Here is a 16,551-nt window from a genome sequence, read left to right as displayed (position 1 = left end):
CCCGCCCCCGGCCCGCCAATCCCCGGCTGCCGGAGGGAGGAGGGGCTGGTCCGGGGAGGAGCGGGGGCCTGGCCGGCTTGTTTCAAAGGGGCAATCGGTGCCCTCTCGGGAGCCCTTGGAGACTGTAGGGGGAAAAGCCTGGTTGGGGAGGGGTCGCTTGAGCCTTGAAGGATCGGGGCGATGGTTCAGGTCAAAGCAGAGATCTTTGTGAGGATTGTGGCTGCTCTGAACCCCTGAAACACTCTCTCTACTTTTTTCTAATCTGCGCCCCCCCCCCCATGACAGGAATGGGAGTACCGCAAGGCTTAACTTCAGTGAGGGGCTTTGAATGGACGGTTTTCAGACTTACCGCCTTTTCTACCTTGCCTCGGTCGCCTTTGCTTGTCACTGGAGGTGGGAGAGGAGCTGTCTGGATCCGTTTTTTCCCCTCACCCCAGATAGCGAGGCTGCAGCGGACACATGCTCTTTTCAGATTCTGCCCGACTATGCCCTCTACTTCTAGGATTGAGTGACTGCTGTCAGCCTGCCCGCCAGAAAGGGGGGCAGGACTTGTGAGGAGGGGACTTCAGGGAGGACTCACTCTTGGACGGCAGTCAGTGCCACCTCTACCTGCTTCCCACCTAGGGCTCTGGAATGCTGGGGAGCTAGGGGAGGTGTTGACCTTTCAGGGAGTTGGGGTGGGGGGGTGGGGGGGTGGCTGACAACAGAGAACAGCTGTGCCCCTCGCTTCTCAGCCACTGGCTCTGATCCGATTAATTCCATGGCCTCTGCTGTTCATCTCCCGCTGGACTTCTCTGTCATAGCTACCTCCTGATGTCATATCTACTTCCTGACGCTGTGGAGCGTGCCTTCAGTGGCCAGGTCTCATCCCTTCTCTGCCTCAGGCTGGGAGTCAGGACTCCTCAAATCTAGACGTCCTGGATTCCCTTGCGGCTGACTCATAGCACCACCACAGCCAAGCCCAAGCATGCCTCAGTTTCCCTCTGTATCATAGGAAATGGATGTCTTTCCCTCTGGCCAGAGAGAAGCAGGGGAAAGAGAAAACTATAAGCCATGAGCTTAAGACTTAGACGCTGCCCAGGAGGGCCCGCCAGCTGGGAGACTGAAGAAAACAGCACTGGGAGGGCGACAACTTCAGCAACTCAGGCCATCAAATCCTACCTTTCCGGTAGCTAGATGACAGGAAGGAAAGCTTCGCATCCTTAGCCGACTGTCGACACAATTGCCAGACCAGAGCTTACTATGTTGTGAGGAGCTGTTAGACTCCTTCCCTCTAAGACAGCGTGAGAAACTGGATAGGGTGGCAGGTGCCAGCAATGCCAGGCCTCCAGAGAGGAGAGGGGAGAACAGAACGGCAGGAGACAGAATCACCTGGACACTCACAGGAGATGTTTGTCAAGGGTTAGTGGTACCCACGGGCAGTTCCTGAGAGTCCAACTAGGCTCAAGGTCACTCAGCATGTGAGTATTGGGGTCCTCAGTCCAAACTGAACCAGCAGAGACTAGCTGGGCCGGGCTGCTGCGGGAGGACGGGAGGCTCATGGGATAAGGGGTCCCTGGGTAAGGCCAGTCACGGTGAAGCTGGGGGAAGGGGTGACTGTTTGTTGTTGCTGGGCCTGGACCACTGCCAGGGTAAACAGAGCTCTGAGGCCTTTCTCACCACCTGCGGAATCTCCCAGCCCAGCCTGCATTAGCTGCACAGCCAGGATAGGACGCTGAGAGCTGCCAGGCACCTTCTCCCAGAGGTCTGAGGAAATGCCCATCCATGCAACAGCCATGTTGGGGGTAACTTCCAAGAGAAGGAAAGCTTTGTCTGAGGTTATCGGGCCACCCCTTACCTCACACAGGCCTAAAAGACTGCCAGACATATGGGACAGAGCTTAGCATCCTCAGATCTTCCAGATCCAAGATCACATTGGTCTCCCACCCCACCCTGCCCCTTTCTCAGCACTGACCTAGCCAACCTCCAACGGGGCAGCCTCTTCTCGCCACATCCAGATTCCATGCTTCTGGGCCTCTACCCTTGCGCCTCCCCGAGCGTGAAATCCTCACAGCCCTACAATTTGTTCTTTAGCACCCAAAGGTGATTGCCTCTGAGAGCACTGCCCATACTGCCAAAGAACCAGCTACTCCAGGCCTTGGCCACCCAATCAACCCCCCACCCCCACCCGGAAGCCCCTGCCTCAGCATCTTCATGTGCTGCGCATAAGACATCTAGACCAGAAATGCCTACCAGGATGAGTGCACAAATGAATGAAAGCTCTCAGTGGAGGAGCAGCCTGTGGGCAAGACTCAGTGCAGAGCACGGAAGAGACATGTCAGAGCCGGGAGAGACAGGTACATGGCAGGGCCACCGCTAGTAGATTCCGGGCTATATATAGAGGTGACGTACTTATTAAGGAAACATGTTGGAGACTCAGAAGGGTTCACAGGAGAAGAGGAATCTTGTTTCACACTCCAGAGTGGAAGATCCGGACCCTTGCTCCTGACTACACTGGTTCATCGTTTAGGGACCCGGAGGCGGCTCTTTGGGCACAAGGAGTTAAATGGTCACACCACAGAATGCAGGAGAATGGAGGGGTAACCCATAGACTAGCCTCCTAGCTGGCCTTCCCCAGCTTGGGCCTTCTGCAGGCTTGGCATGCCTGCCCTGTCTCCCCTGAGATCTGGCCCCTGGCTTCTCTGGCCACTGAAGCAGCCTAATGAGCCCGGGTCACATGGAGTGTGCTGCTGCCCATGGGAGGGCCCAGACTCCCAGTGGTCACCCAGCCAAGCCTTGACGTCAGTGGCATTAACCATCCACTTGTCTAATCTCGGGTCGGTGGCCAGGCCAGGGTAGACCTGTCAGAGCCAGAGCTGAAGATCACAAGGGCTCTCAGGGACACTTTGAGGTTGTAGGGCAGACAGGATGGCTGGAGGGCACAGAGGACGTGCTCCCCCTACCCGACAGATGTGAGCTTGGTGCTTTCTGGGATCCTCTGCCCTGGCCTGTAACTCAGGGCCCAGGCACTCACTGAGTCTATTTCTCCGAGTGCATTGACACTGCTATGGTAAAGCGGAGCTGAGGACTTCTGCCTAGAAGACTCTCTTCACACACCAGGGCAGCTTGAACCAGGCACTCTCCTCACCACACAGGATGCAGGAGCTTTACTCTTCTGTTCCAGAGGCTGGACTCAGGACCATCTTTGGAGGGTGGAGCCCAGTTCACACATAGAGTTGAAGTTTTTCTCTGCCCCTTACACAGGAAGGCTGGGCAGCTATCCCCAAACAGGGCAGCAGTGAGGGAGGTGCCGTTAGTCTGTCTGTCTGTCTGTCTCTGTCTCTGTCTCTCTGTTTTTGTTTTGTTTTGTTATGAGACAGAGTTTCTATGTAGCCTTGGATGTCCTGGAATTCGATCTGGAGACCAGGCTGGCCTCAAACTCACAGAGATCCCCCTGCCTCTGCCTCCTGAGTGCTAGGAGTAAAGGCGTGCACCATTACAGCTTTGTCTTTCTTTTTCTTTTTCTTTTTTTTTAATTTTATTTATTAGTATGTATACAGTACTCTGGCTGCAGGCCAGAGGAAGGCATCAGATCACGTTATAGATGGTTGTGAGCCACCATGTGGTTGCTGGGAATTGAACTCAGGACCTCTGGAAGAGCAGTCAGTGCTCTTAACCTCTGAGCCATCTCTCCAGCCCAGCTTTGCCTTTTTCATTAATACACCTTCCTCCCAACATCTCAGCTCCTCAAACCCCCTGATCTCTGCCGGCTAAAATCCCTCTGTCATTCCCCACAGCCCCACCTCACTTAATAAACTGCTCAGGAGAGTTCACCTCAGCCAGGCCCTAGACCACCCAGCTGGTCAGGCTTGCCTTCTCAGGCTCCTGGACAGTATACGGATAGCTGCCCGCATATGTTCTGGGCCCCCTGAGTCATGCAGCATCCATCCCATGCGGCACAGGCCCCGGAACTCTTTTTTTTTTTTTTTTTTGGTTTTTCGATACAGGGTCTCTCTGTGTAGCCTTGGCTGTCCTGGACTCACTTTGTAGACCAGGCTGGCCTCCAACTCACAGTGATCCACCTGCCTCTGCCTTCCGAGTGCTGGGACTAAAGGCGTGCGCCACCACACCCGGCCCACAGGCCCCGCCCGGAACTCTTCCTCTCCTTCTACAGTCCAGCACTGCCTTGACGTTCCACTTTAGCCTCTGGACTCTGCCTCTTGCCTAGTCACAAGGACCACCTACCTCCTAGACGCCTTCCTCAGGCAGCCACAGGTAGTATAGACTCGGCACGTTCATCACTTCTTTGTGGCAAAGCGATGTACTTTGCTGACTCTGCGGAGAACCAGAGTCCTGCCCCTGAGTACCTTAGGTTCAGGCTCTGTTGGGTACTGAGGACATGGCCTCTTCCTCCTGTGTCTTCTAGTTCCTTCTTTCTCCATGTTCAGGAAAATTGTGCTCATATATAATACATATTCATATATTTTTATTTATTTATTTATTTTGGTTTTTCGAGACAGGGTTTCTCTGTTTAGCCTTGATTATCCTGAACTCGCTTTGTAGACCAGGCTGCCCTCGAACTCACAGCGATCTGCCTGCCTCTGCCTCCCAAATGCTGGGATTAAAGGTGTGCGCCACCACCACCACCTAGCTATATATAACATTTTTCTAATTTTCTTTTTTCCTCTTAAAATTTTTACTATATTTTCTGGGCAGTGGTAGCACACACCTTTAATTCCAGCACTTGGGAGTTTGAGGCCAGCTTGATCTACCAAAAACAAAACAAAAACCTCTACATTTATTCCCTTTCCTTTCCCCACACCCTTCTCTTTCTCTCTCTTTTTGAAACAGGGTCTCACTATACAGAACTCTGTATGTAGACCAGACAGGCCTTGAACTCACAGAAATCTGCCTGCCTCTGTTTCCAGAGTGCTGGGATTAAAGGTTTTGCACTAACAGACCTGGCTTTCCCTGGTTCTTTCAAAAGAGTTTCATGTCCTCTAGGTTAGACTTGAACTTACTAGGAAGCCCAGGCTACCTCCAAAACCATCATTGCTTCGCTCTCCTTGTCTTGATCGTTTTGTGTTGTTTTCCTGTTGTTGTTGTTGTTGTTGTTGTTTTTCCAAGACAGGGTCTCTCTGTGTAGCCTTGACTGTCCTGGACCCGCTTTGTAGACCAGGCTGGGCTCAAACTCACAGAGATCCATCTGCCTCTGCCTCCTGAGTGCTGGAATCACAGCTCTGTGCAACTGCACCCACCTACTTTTGTTTATTATTATTTTTTTAAGATTTATTTATTTATTATTTATACAGTTTTCTGCTTGCTTGTACACCTGCACACCAGAAGAGGGCACCAGATCACATTATAGATGGTTATGAGCCACCGTGTGGTTGCTGGAAATTGAACTCAGGACCTCTGGAAGAGCAGACAGTGCTCTTAACCACTGAGCCATTTCTCCAGCCCTACTTTTGTTTATTTTTGAGATAAGTTCTCACACTGTAGTCCAGGCTGGCCTGGAACTCACTGTGTAGATCAGGCTGGTCTTCCTGGCTCTACTTTTAAAATGGTGGGTTTATACATGTGACATCAGCTTTAAGAAATGTTTTTAAACTATCTTAATGTTTGGGGACAAATACACACACACACACACACACACACACACACACACACACACACACACACACCATAGATATATACATCTTTTTTTTTTCTTCGAGACAGGGTCTCTCTGTGTTAGCCTTGCCTGTCCTGGACTCACTTTGTAGGCCAGATTGTCCTCGAACTCACAGCGATCCACTTGCCTCTGTCTCCCAAGTGCTGGGATTAAAGGCGTGTGCTACCATGCCCGGCGATATAGATATCTTAAGAAGTACGCAGTGGCTGAGAATTCTCTAGCATGGGCAAGACCCTGGGACTAATCTCCAGATCAAGGAAAAAGTGAGTGTTCTACACAAGAGCTAGTCATGGTGGTATGGCCACTCCCAGCACTCAGTAGGTACAGTTCCAGCACTTAGTAGGTAGAGGAGGCTTGCTAGTCCAAGCCAACTAAGGCTAAATAGTACATCCTGTCAAAAACCAAAAGAAACCAGGTACAGTGGCACATGCCCGCAAAAATTTTAAAAATAGGGTTGGCAAGACAGCTCAGGGAGAAAGCGATCCCTAGTACCTTGGGATCACTCCCTGGAAATGACTTGGTAGAAGGAGAGAAGCAGTTCCCACAAGTGCACTTCTACAGCAAGGAGCGAGATAGAATTTCCTGGAAGCTCATGGAGTCCTCATCTTGGCAAAAATGAGAGACTCTGCCTCAAAAACAAGTTGGGAGGACAAAACTGACTCCCCAAAGTTGTCCTCTAACCCTCCCATACAGGCCATGGCATGTATGCAACACACACACACACTCTGTCCCTCTGTCTCTGTCTGTCTCTGTCTGTCTTTCTGTCTGTCTGTCTGTCTGTCTGTCTGTCTGTCTCTCTCTCTCTCACACACACACACACACACACACACACACACACACACACACACAAGCTGGGTGTGGTGGCGCACACCTTTAATCCCAGCACTCAGGAGGCAGAGGCAGGCAAATTGCTGTGAGTTTGAGGCCAGCCTTGCGTACAAAGCAAGTCCAGGATGGCTAAGATAACATAAAGAAACCCTGTCTTGAAAACACACACACACACACACACACACACACACACACACACACACACTAATAACAAATAAAAATATTTAATGGCTAGCTGGGCAGTGGTTTCAACTACCTTTAATCCTAGCATCCTAGCACTCAAGAGGCAGAGGTAGGTAGATCTCTGAGTTCAAGGTTAGCCTTCTGGTCTGCAGAGTAAGGTTCCAGGATATCCAGGGCTACACAGAGAAACCATGTCAATAATAATAAATAATAATAATAATAATAATAATAATAATAATAATAATAATAATAATAGTTAGGATAGTAAATTCTATGATATATGTATTTCACCATCACCACCAAAAATGAGCAAGAAAAGAGAAAGAAAACATATATAGGAACACGTGGATATTTTTCTTTATGTTCTGACATATGACATGGTGCTAATGTGGAGCTCAGAGGATAGCCTTTCAGTTCCTTTCTTCCATCTTCATGCGGATTCTGGGTGTGGAGCTCAGGCTTGCCCTGCACATAGTTCAGCCACTAAGCCATCTTGCTAGCCCTAATTCTGATTTGAAAGATGTGTGCCCTCACACCAGACTGTGTTTTGTAAAAAAAAAAAAAAATGTTGGAGACAGGGTCTCTCTATGTAGCCCTGGCTGGCCTGGAACTTGCTATGTAGACCAGGGTGGCCTCAAACTCACAGAATTCAGCCTGCTGAGATTAAAGGCATGTGCAACCATGCCCAGCTCCTGATATGTTTGTTTGGTTTCGTTTGGTTTGGTTTTGGTTTTTTGAGACAGGGTTTCTCTTACAGTCCTGGCTGTCCTGGACTCACTCTGCAGACCAGGGTGGCCTTGAACTCACAGAGATCCACCTGCCTCTGCCTCCCGCGTGCTGGGATTAAAGATGTGTGCCACCACAACAAGTAAAAATTTTAAATATTACAAAATTATTTCACTTTATTTGTATGGATGTTTTACTTGCACGAGTGACTATGTGCCATGTGCCCACAGAAGCCAGAAGACATTGGGACCTTTGGAACTGGAGTTACAGACAGTTATGGGTTACCATGTGGGTGCTAAGAGTCAAGCCCCAGGTCCTCTGGAAGAGCAGCCAGTGCTCTTAAGTCCTGAGCCATCTCTCTCCAGTCCCTTGATTTTTAAAAAAGACTTGTTTTGTTATTTGTGTGTGTGTCTGTGTGTGTGTGTCTATGTGTGTGTGTCTGTGTGGGAGTATGTGGATGTGAGTACAGGTGCTTTCTAGAGCCAGAAGGCGTAAGATGGTGGTTGCAAACAGTGTGCTGTGAGAACTGGACTCAGGTCCTCTGTAACGGCAGTATGTGTGTATTCTTTTTTTGTTTTGTTTCAAGACAGAGTTTCTCTGTGTAGCCTTGGCTGTCCTGGACTCACTTTGTAGCCCAAGCTGGCCTCGAACTCACAGCGATCCACCTGCCTCTGCTTCCCAAGTGCTGGGATTAAAGCGTGCGCTACCATGCCCAGCTGGTCATGTGTATTCTTAACTGCTGAGCTCTCTCCAGTTCCCCTAACTCAGATTTTAAAAGGGGGGAGGGGGTAGCTGGCCCCCCCCCCCCGCCCAGTGCATGACTTTAATCCTAGCACTCAGGCGGCAGAGGCAGGTAGATCTCTATGAGTTTGAGGCTAGCTTGGTCTACAGAGTGAGTTCCAGGGCATCCATGGCTACACAGAGAAACCCTGTCTCGAAAAAAACAATAAACAAATGGGTGTGTGTGTTTCACTCTGTCATCCTGATTGGCCTGGAACTTTCTAAACAGACCAAGAGATCTCACACTCACAGAGATCCACCTGCCTCTGCTTCCTGAGTGCTGGCACTAACATCATATACTCCCACACCCAGCCCTTGGCTGCCACCTCTGCACTTGAGATGACAGTCTCCCTTGCCTCGTGCTAACCTTAGGCACGATCACACTCCAGCACTGAGCGGTTCTGCAAGTCCTCACCACCTCCTCTTGGCATTTGGTCCTGTCCATGGTCTCCCCGCCATCTTCTCCTTCCTGCTCCTGTTTCACTGAGCTCCTGTGCCCACAGGTCCAAGTGTTCAGACAGGTCCTGTGCACTCTACTGTCTCTGTCAGAGGAACTGCTGCCTCAAATCTCCCTGACACTAGGTGTCTTCGAAGAGGTATGCCTACAGTCCCAGAGTCTGAGGCAGGAGGATGGTGAATTCAAAGCCAGCCTAGGCAACTCAGTACAATCCGGTCTCATAAAACAAGCAAACAACACCTCCCTGTCCTGGTAACATTTTCCATTGCACTCAGCCTCTGCCAAGGGAGTCATGAGCTGGACCCATTACCCTCTCTGAGATGCCACAGCCCAGGCCAGGCCAGGCACTCTACCTTGGAAGGGGGGGTCACCTTCCTACATCGCTCATGTGTAATACTGGGAACTTAATAAATGTCTAGGACGCAGGATAGCTAAGCTTTCCCCAGCCACCCAAGAAAAGGACAGCAGACCTGGTGCAAAGGTTTATTGCTGAGGCTGCAGCTAGCTAAAGGAAGTACGGGCTGTGCCCTGCCCTCGCTGGCCACAAGCATACTGTCTCTAACAGGAGCACTGGCTCTTGTCCACAGGCTTAAGCTAAGAAAGTGGGAGAAATAGCCAGAGCACGTGGGACACTGTCTCTAATGGCTCAGGCATGGTTTACAGTTCCCGCATCTCGAGGGATGGGCCAGGAGTCAGGAGGGACAGCAGGGTCACATGGAATTACCCATAATCTCACATGGGATATTCTTTGTCCATGGTTGATCGATAGGAGTTGGACTCTGCCCTTAGCCACCCCTCAGCATAGCTTGATTATTGGATGTAACTGATGTCAATAGTACCCTCCTTCAATACACCATGCCCTGACCAGCCAGCCCTGAGTACTGTGTGTGGGTGGATGAAGTGGGGTGTGGATGTGTCCAAGGACGGGGGACGGGGGGCGGGGGAGAAGACCCAGAGGGAGAAAGGACTAGGAGAAACTGCCCCCCCCAGCCTGGCATTTAGGGATGAATTTGGCTTGTGTCTCTCTCCCTGGCACCCACGTCAAAGTCACTAATTTCTCTACGTGAGGCTACAAAGACCAGCACTTGGACTTTGGATTCCTCAGGCAGCTGGGAGGGACAGTCACTGACCACTGGGTGGACAGGTGTTGGACTTGTCACATGTAGGTGGCAGGCTGGACTGGCCTGCCGCTTGAGGGAGGGATACCTCAGGTCCTTCATAAAAACTGGGGAGGGAAGGGAGGGCGGGCTTTTTGCTGAACCGAGATCCACCAGGTGAGCTGCTGCTGGTGGGGGTGGCAGAAGAGTGTCCTGGAGACAGGTCACTCTGCACTGCTGAGTCACTGTGAGTCCCAGCTGTCCCAAGTCCTGCTGAGTCCTAGTTGAGGCTGGATGCTGTAGGTACAAGAGGCCAGTGCAGCCAGGCGATGAAGGGAAGGGCGGAGTTGGGGACTTTGGGGGAGGGTCTGCGCTTCAAACCTCAGGGCTTTGGGTATGTGGCTAGTGGAGCATACACTGAGGGACAGGAGTTTTTGGAGGGGGGGGCCACAGAGTCTCAGGGCAAGGGACACACATGAACCCCAGCATCTGTGAAGAGAAGACAGAATGGACTCTCAGCCTCCTTGAACAGCAAAATAAACGGGATTAGGCATTGTGGGGGCAGCCCTGGAACCTATGCACCTGGAGGTTGGAAAGGGATGAAAAAGAAGGTGAGCTAATAAGTAGGGGGAGGGGCCTCTGGAAGTGGGCGGAGCCTGAGAGCAGTGAGGCGGGCGTGGGCAGCAGGGAAGGCTGCAGTGTGAAGCCGTGAGCCTAGTGAGGAACTAGGGGTCGGGTTGGGGCCCTGAGATTAGGGAGGAGAATGGTGGAAGCTCTGGCTAGCGAGGACCCCACCTCAAAAGAGCCCGCAGTCTTTGAGATTCTCCTTGATGATAATGTCGGTGACAGCATCAAAGACAAACTTGACGTTCTGTGTGTCGGTGGCGCACGTCATGTGGGAATAGATCTCCTTCACGTCGCGCCGCATGTTAAGCTCCAGGAACTGCACTTTGATGTAGTTGCCGGCATCCTCGTAAGTGTTAGGTCCTGCAGCAGAGGGCAGCACTCACTCACTCTACGCGGGGAAAACCTTCCCCCGCGGGAAAGAGAGGGCGGCAGGAATCCTGGGGCTGGGGCACCGCCTGGCGGCCGGGACTAGGGATCTCACCATCGTAATCGGGAAAGCAGATGCTGAGGTGTGCCTTCTTTATCTTCTCGGAGAAAACGTCCTTCTTGTTGAGGAAGAGCACGATGGATGTCGTGGCGAAGTAGCGATGATTGCAGATGCTGTTAAACAGGTGTAGGCTCTCGTGCATTCGGTTCTGGGGAGGGCAGAGGCTGTCGGGCACCAGGCTATGCGCAGGCAGCTAGCTGCCCCTCGGTCTCTGGGCTCTCGGTTTTGGTGGCTCCCCCCAGCCCCACCTCCCTTTCCAAACACTCAGGCCCAACTTGGCACTCACCACTTCATCATCTTCCACCAGCACCATGTCGTAAGCGCTCAGCGCAGCGATGAAAATGATGCAGGTCACACCCTCAAAGCAGTGGATCCACTTTTTGCGCTCGGAACGCTGCCCACCGACATCGAACATTCTGTAGGTCAGAGTCCGTGTCTGGATTTAGACCCATGTATCTGGTCACCTGGATATGCCCACTGGCATCCGCCCCCTTGTCCTCCTAAGCTGGCTCGAGAGCCCTCGTATGGCTTGGCCAGCTTTTCTCCTAGCAAGAGTCAGGCCTTCCTTCTTTACACAAGATGGCGAAGTTCCTGCCAGACCAACTGAACATGAGTGCAGGGGTCTTTGTTGTTGTTGTTGTTGTTGTTGTTTTCGAGACAGGGTCTCCCTGTGTAGCCTTAGCTGTCCTAGACTTGCTTTGTAGACCAGGCTGGCCTCGAACTCACAGCGATCCGCCTACCTCTGCCTCCCAAGTGCTGGGATGAAAGGCGTGCGCCACCATGCCCGGGGAGTGCAGGGGGGTGGGTCTTACCTGAAGTTGAGGTCCTTGAAGGAGAATTGTGTCTCGATGATGCCAGTGGTTTTGACACGAGAACGCAACACGTCCTGCTCAGTGGGCACATATCCTGGAGTCACCAGACGCTCTAGGTCTGAAAGATAGCTGAAGAAGACCACCCACCGGGCGTGAGTGGGTGAGTGGTGTGGGAGAGCACACCAGCAGGGTCTTTGTCTACCCACCTCCTCTGCTCCCTGCATCATCCACTTGTGTACTCACTAGCCAGCAGAGTCATTGAGCTGGTACTCCGAGGCTCGGTCAAAGCAAGCTTGGATACCCGAGTCCTTCCACAAGCGCTGAATGATGTCTGACATCTCCTTGGGCATTGTGCCTTCCTCAATTGTATCCGCCATGTGCATCAACTTCCGGGCATCATCCTGGTGGTAGGGCAAGACAGTGGTTGTGAACCTGAGCCTAGCATGGTGCCTTGTGCCCTCAGGGATTAATATCAGCCTGCCTCCCGCCGCCTCACCTGCCGTGCGGAATCTCCATACTGGATGTTGAGCGTGGTCATAGCCCGAACAATAGCCAGGATGGACTGCAGAGTGTTGCCATAGATGATGGCAATGAACTCGAGGCATTCTTCCAGAGAATACCCGTCCTGGTGGATAATCCTACAGCCAAGACCCGCAGAGTCAGAGCTTCCTGGGCCGATAGGGAAAGGGGGTAGGTTCCACTGCGCATGCGCATGCGCCTACTGCTAGGGTCCTAAGGATGGCCAGGGAACACTTACTTCATCTGCTTGACAATAGTGCTCTTCCCGGATTCACCAGCACCTGAAAGGGAAGCTGTACTTCAGAGCCGCAGTGACCAACACTGACTACTTCCTTTGGATCAGAGCTGCGGGTGCCAACTAGACGTCTATGTACACTTGCCCTCCCCTTTATCCAAAGTAAAGTCTTGAAGAGCCCTAGGGGGAAATGGTTGTAAATGACAAAAGGGACAGGATGTACATCAGTTCAGCGTGCCCAGAGGGAAGGAGGGGGTTCTCCAAGACTCTGGTATACAGAGACTTTATTATGCCATGAGGCTAAAATAAGGAAACCCTCTAGTGCCACCTTGTGGGGATTTTCAGCACTGCATGCACAGGATTATCTTTTTTTTCCACCTGAAGACTAGAGAGCCATTTCTGAGAGGCTCAGAGGGAATTAGCACCCGTACATGGGGGGAGAGGACAGAGCTGACATCCTTTCCGAACCTGCCCTCCTCAAGGGTGTTGGATACAATTAATGGGATTTCCGGCTTAGCTTTGGCCTTTCTCCTGGGGGCCTTGGCTTAGGACCTCTGCCTGCCCTCCTAAACCAGCAACTTTCCCATGGAGGTTCAGCAATGCTAGTGCCCCCCTCTCCTCACTACTATGGGATCACGGGCTTGGCTTGATTTATTCCCTGCAAGCTTCAATATCTTTCTACTCTATTTATTTATTTTGTTGTTGCTGTTGTTTTGTTTTGTGTAGCCTTGGCTGTTCTGTAACTCGCTCTGTACACCAGGCTAGCTTCAGACTGAGGTCCACTTGCTTCTGCCTCCCACTGCTGGGATTAAAGGCGTGCACCACCCCTGCCTGGCATCTTTACACTTTCTTTAGCTGTTTGCCAGGTCTACTGATGGTCAAGTCCTGCCACCCAGTGCCTTTGTGGACGTGGGTGATCCTAGAGGCTTCTTGCTCCCAGGACTTTATCCCCAAGGGAGAAAGAGTGGCCAAGGAGATTCTGCTGAGCAGGCCTAGAAAATCCAAAGGCTATAGCTGTAGGGCAAACATGTGCCTGAACACACACTTTTTTTTTTACAAAGGTGTGTTTGGTATACACTTCTGCAGAGAGGGGTATCCCCAGAAAATTGTGACGGGATACCTAGCCTTGGGGGACAAGGACATCACCACCTGTCAGGCCTTGCCTGGGAATGGCTCCCACTCTGTGCTCTGCCCCACCACACTGTTATTCTTTTTTCCCCTATGGAACTCCTACTTCTTCATGGAAAGGCCACTGGCCTGCAGCAGTGCCCCTCCCCCACACTGGCCCACGCCCCTACCCAGAAGCAGCAGCTTCACCGTGCGAGCGTCCTTCTCGGCATCCTCTTTCAGCTTCTTTTCCAGCTCTCTGGAGTGCTTCTCCTCAGCGCTGGCCCCAGCCCCCATGGTACCAGCAGCAGGCAAAGGGACAGGGTAGGTAGCCTCCGGGCCTCCTCAGACAACCTTCTGGCCCCAAAGCTTGCAATCAACTGGCTCTCCACAGATCTGCACAGGCCCTGGTGGGGTTGCTCAGTGGGATTTGGGAGCTAGGGATGCCCCGAGGGCCAATCAGAGACAAGGACAGGTGAAGCTCAGGCTCCTAGCATTTAATCAGGCTGGCGAGGCCCCAATCCTCCCACTGCTGACTCTGCACCCCGCTGCCCCCCTCCAGTTCTCCAGAAGAGACCCTAGAGAGTCCTCCCTCTGTCCTACAGGAGTTCGTTTGGTAGAACTGAAGGAACAGACCCTTAAGCCTTAGAAGTAAGGGGACCGGCAGGGAGTGCTGGCAGACACGGAGGACCTACTGCTTGCCTAGCTGAGGCCATGACCACTCCGTATCTTGTATGAACTTGGGGGAAGGTGGTGCCCAAACCACAGCCCCATTTTACTGATTGGGAGGAGAGGTTCACAGGGTCACATGACCAGTAGTGGCTCTGAAGAGTGGGGAGGGATGTCTATGGATCAGAGGGTTCTGGGCATGCTGGGAGTCATGGGGGAATAGGTGACTAGGTGACTTTGTACTTGCCCCACTCAGGGCTAAATGTGACCCCGAGCATGGTCTCTGCATGCTGAGTGCTGGTGGACGGGTGAGTCTGTCACACATGCCTGGGTGTGTCTTTCTGTTCCTTACTCCAGTCAATCGAAGCAATGAGTATGCCTGCGTGTATGTGTACCTGCTAGCACCTTTTTGAGTGCATGCGCCTTTACACACCTGTTTGTGTGACTATGCATGCAATGCGTGGGTGTGCATTGGTGTCCCTGGGGATGTATGCTGGGGATCAAGTGTAGGAATTCCTGCATGCTGGCATGTACTTTACCCCTGAGCTGCACCCCCCCCCCCAACATCCTATGCACGTCTGTGTAGAGGCATAGGTGTTCGTGTGTTTTACAGTGCTTTGTGTGGGGTCACAGCTGTGCACATGTGCCTGCCTGACTGTGCAAATGTAGGTAACTGTGTGATACACAAGCTACAGCGCACTCGCCTATGCATTTAGAAGTGCACCTGCGTCCCGGTGTGCGCACATACATGCTCGACTGTGCCAGCCCATGCACGTGTCTATGAGTACGTGTGCAACAAAAACCACCGTAGAGGTGGCTGAACTTTGAATCTTTGGCAGGCCTATCGTCAGATGTGGATGAGTTCTAGTGCAGATCTGGTGCTTTCCCTGGGGTATGGAAAAGTGGGGGCTCACTTGCCCTGAGATTCTATCTGGTCCAGTTGTTAACATGGGACCTGCACAGGGTACCCCACTATGACCTGACAACCTCCACTCAGGGGTCTGGAGACCTGCTGAGGTATGGCAGTTGGTCAAGCGGGGAGCCTCCTATAGTGAGCTCCTGGGTACTAGAGATGTGACCGTGCAACTGGAAACCCCATCTTGGCCTTTCAAGGCTCTCTGTCCTGGCCTGCAGCCTCCTCACTGGACTGCTTTCCTGAAACCAGGCTTAACTCTGACAGACTACAAGGAAGTGCCAGGGTCCTGGGTGCCAAGCATGGCGTCGTCCCTAACCAGGACATACAGGAAGTAGATGCCTTACACTGGTGATTTGGGCATTCATCCTGAGTGAGGAAGGCTGTGCTGAGGAGCAAGACCTGCTTCATCCGTCACGCTCAGCCCTCGGGCTCCACCCCACCTCAGCTCCACACTGTGAGTGGGCTGCAGGGCTCTCTGTAGCTCAAGGCAGTGCAGGAGTCCTGGCACACACTCTGTAGACCAGGCCGGCCTCGAACGCCTCCCAAATGTGGCAGACCCACCACCTTCAGGTCCCCACCTGGCTTGCATTTCTCACCAACTGTGGGCCTAACCCACCTCCATTCCCGCTCCGACCACCAAGGAGAGAAACCGAAGTCTAATCCCAGAGCCAGCGTTTATTAGCAAGATGGAACCCAAGAGTGGCTGTGGCCTGGGTAGCAGAGGGCTGCAGGGGCCCCACCCCCACCCCCACCTACCCAACTGCCTCCCGAGCTACTTACACCCATCACCTGAAGCAGTGAGTAAAAGGGGGGACTTGGGGATGCCCCACGGGCCCTAGAACTCCACCATGGCCCATCTGTCCTCAGGGCTGGGGGTTCTTTTGAGCCACGCCTGCACCCGGCCCCACCCATGAGTCAAGGTGGCACAGGAAAAGCTAAGGAGGTAGAGTCGGGTGGACCTGCCAGGACAGGCAAGCAAGGGAAAAGAGAAGATCCTGCCCCACCCAGACTTCTCTTCTGTCCCCAATAAATAAGAGAATAAATACCTGGGAAAGGTTGGCCTTGACTGAGCACCTCTGACCCAGGCAGGGGCCTGTATCCTGTGATGGCCCCTTCTCCCTCCTCTGAATGCCCTGAGTCCCCCACCCCAGACTCCACAGCAATTCTGGTGTCCACGTCTACGCCACAGCGCAGCTGACAACACTCATCAGCAAAGGTGTATGGTCCATGCCCCGGCAAGCAGGGTTCCGCTCCCTCCCTGTGCTTGTGTTCTGTACATCTTGACAACTGTTGAGCAGGGAGATTTCCACGGAGTCTGGGGACTGTGTGCTCTTGGCCTGGCCCTGGCAACTCCCTAGGCCAGGATGGGCATGCTCAGTCACGTGCTGTTGCTGACCAACAATGGGTCTAAGTTCTGGATAGTGTTGCCACTGAGGCAGGCTATATACAACCCAC

The 16,551-nt window shown here is 52.5% G+C and overlaps 1 protein-coding gene across 1 annotated transcript; it reads right to left on the bottom strand.

Annotated features, from left to right (window-relative positions):
• Positions 1-8,437: 8,437 nt before the first annotated feature.
• On the bottom strand, positions 8,438-15,636 carry GNAT1 (G protein subunit alpha transducin 1). Its single transcript, XM_084752732.1, has 9 exons — positions 13,703-15,636; positions 12,408-12,450; positions 12,147-12,288; positions 11,894-12,051; positions 11,651-11,779; positions 11,125-11,254; positions 10,833-10,986; positions 10,520-10,711; positions 8,438-10,213 (listed from the first exon to the last, which is right to left on the bottom strand). Exons 1-8 carry the CDS (start codon positions 13,806-13,808, stop codon positions 10,521-10,523), a joined length of 1,053 nt encoding a protein of 350 aa, XP_084608858.1. The 5' UTR covers positions 13,809-15,636; the 3' UTR covers positions 8,438-10,213; position 10,520.
• Between the last annotated feature and the right edge of the window lie 915 nt (positions 15,637-16,551).

This window comes from Acomys minous (assembly GCF_964271855.1).
Source record: "Acomys minous genome assembly, chromosome: 13".
In the NCBI taxonomy this organism is placed as follows: Eukaryota; Metazoa; Chordata; class Mammalia; order Rodentia; family Muridae; genus Acomys; species Acomys minous.
Note: the sequence above shows the minus strand (reverse complement) of the source record. Positions and strands in the feature narration are given on the sequence as shown.

Coding starts and splice junctions, on each gene's coding strand:
- GNAT1 (XM_084752732.1), bottom strand. CDS start 13,808: ATGGGGGCTGGGGCCAGCGCTGAGGAGAAGCACTCCAGAGAGCTGGAA. Junction 12,289..12,407: donor ACTATTGTCAAGCAGATGAA/GTAAGTGTTCCC, acceptor TCTTGGCTGTAG/GATTATCCACCAGGACGGGT. Junction 11,780..11,893: donor CTCAATGACTCTGCTGGCTA/GTGAGTACACAA, acceptor GGTCTTCTTCAG/CTATCTTTCAGACCTAGAGC.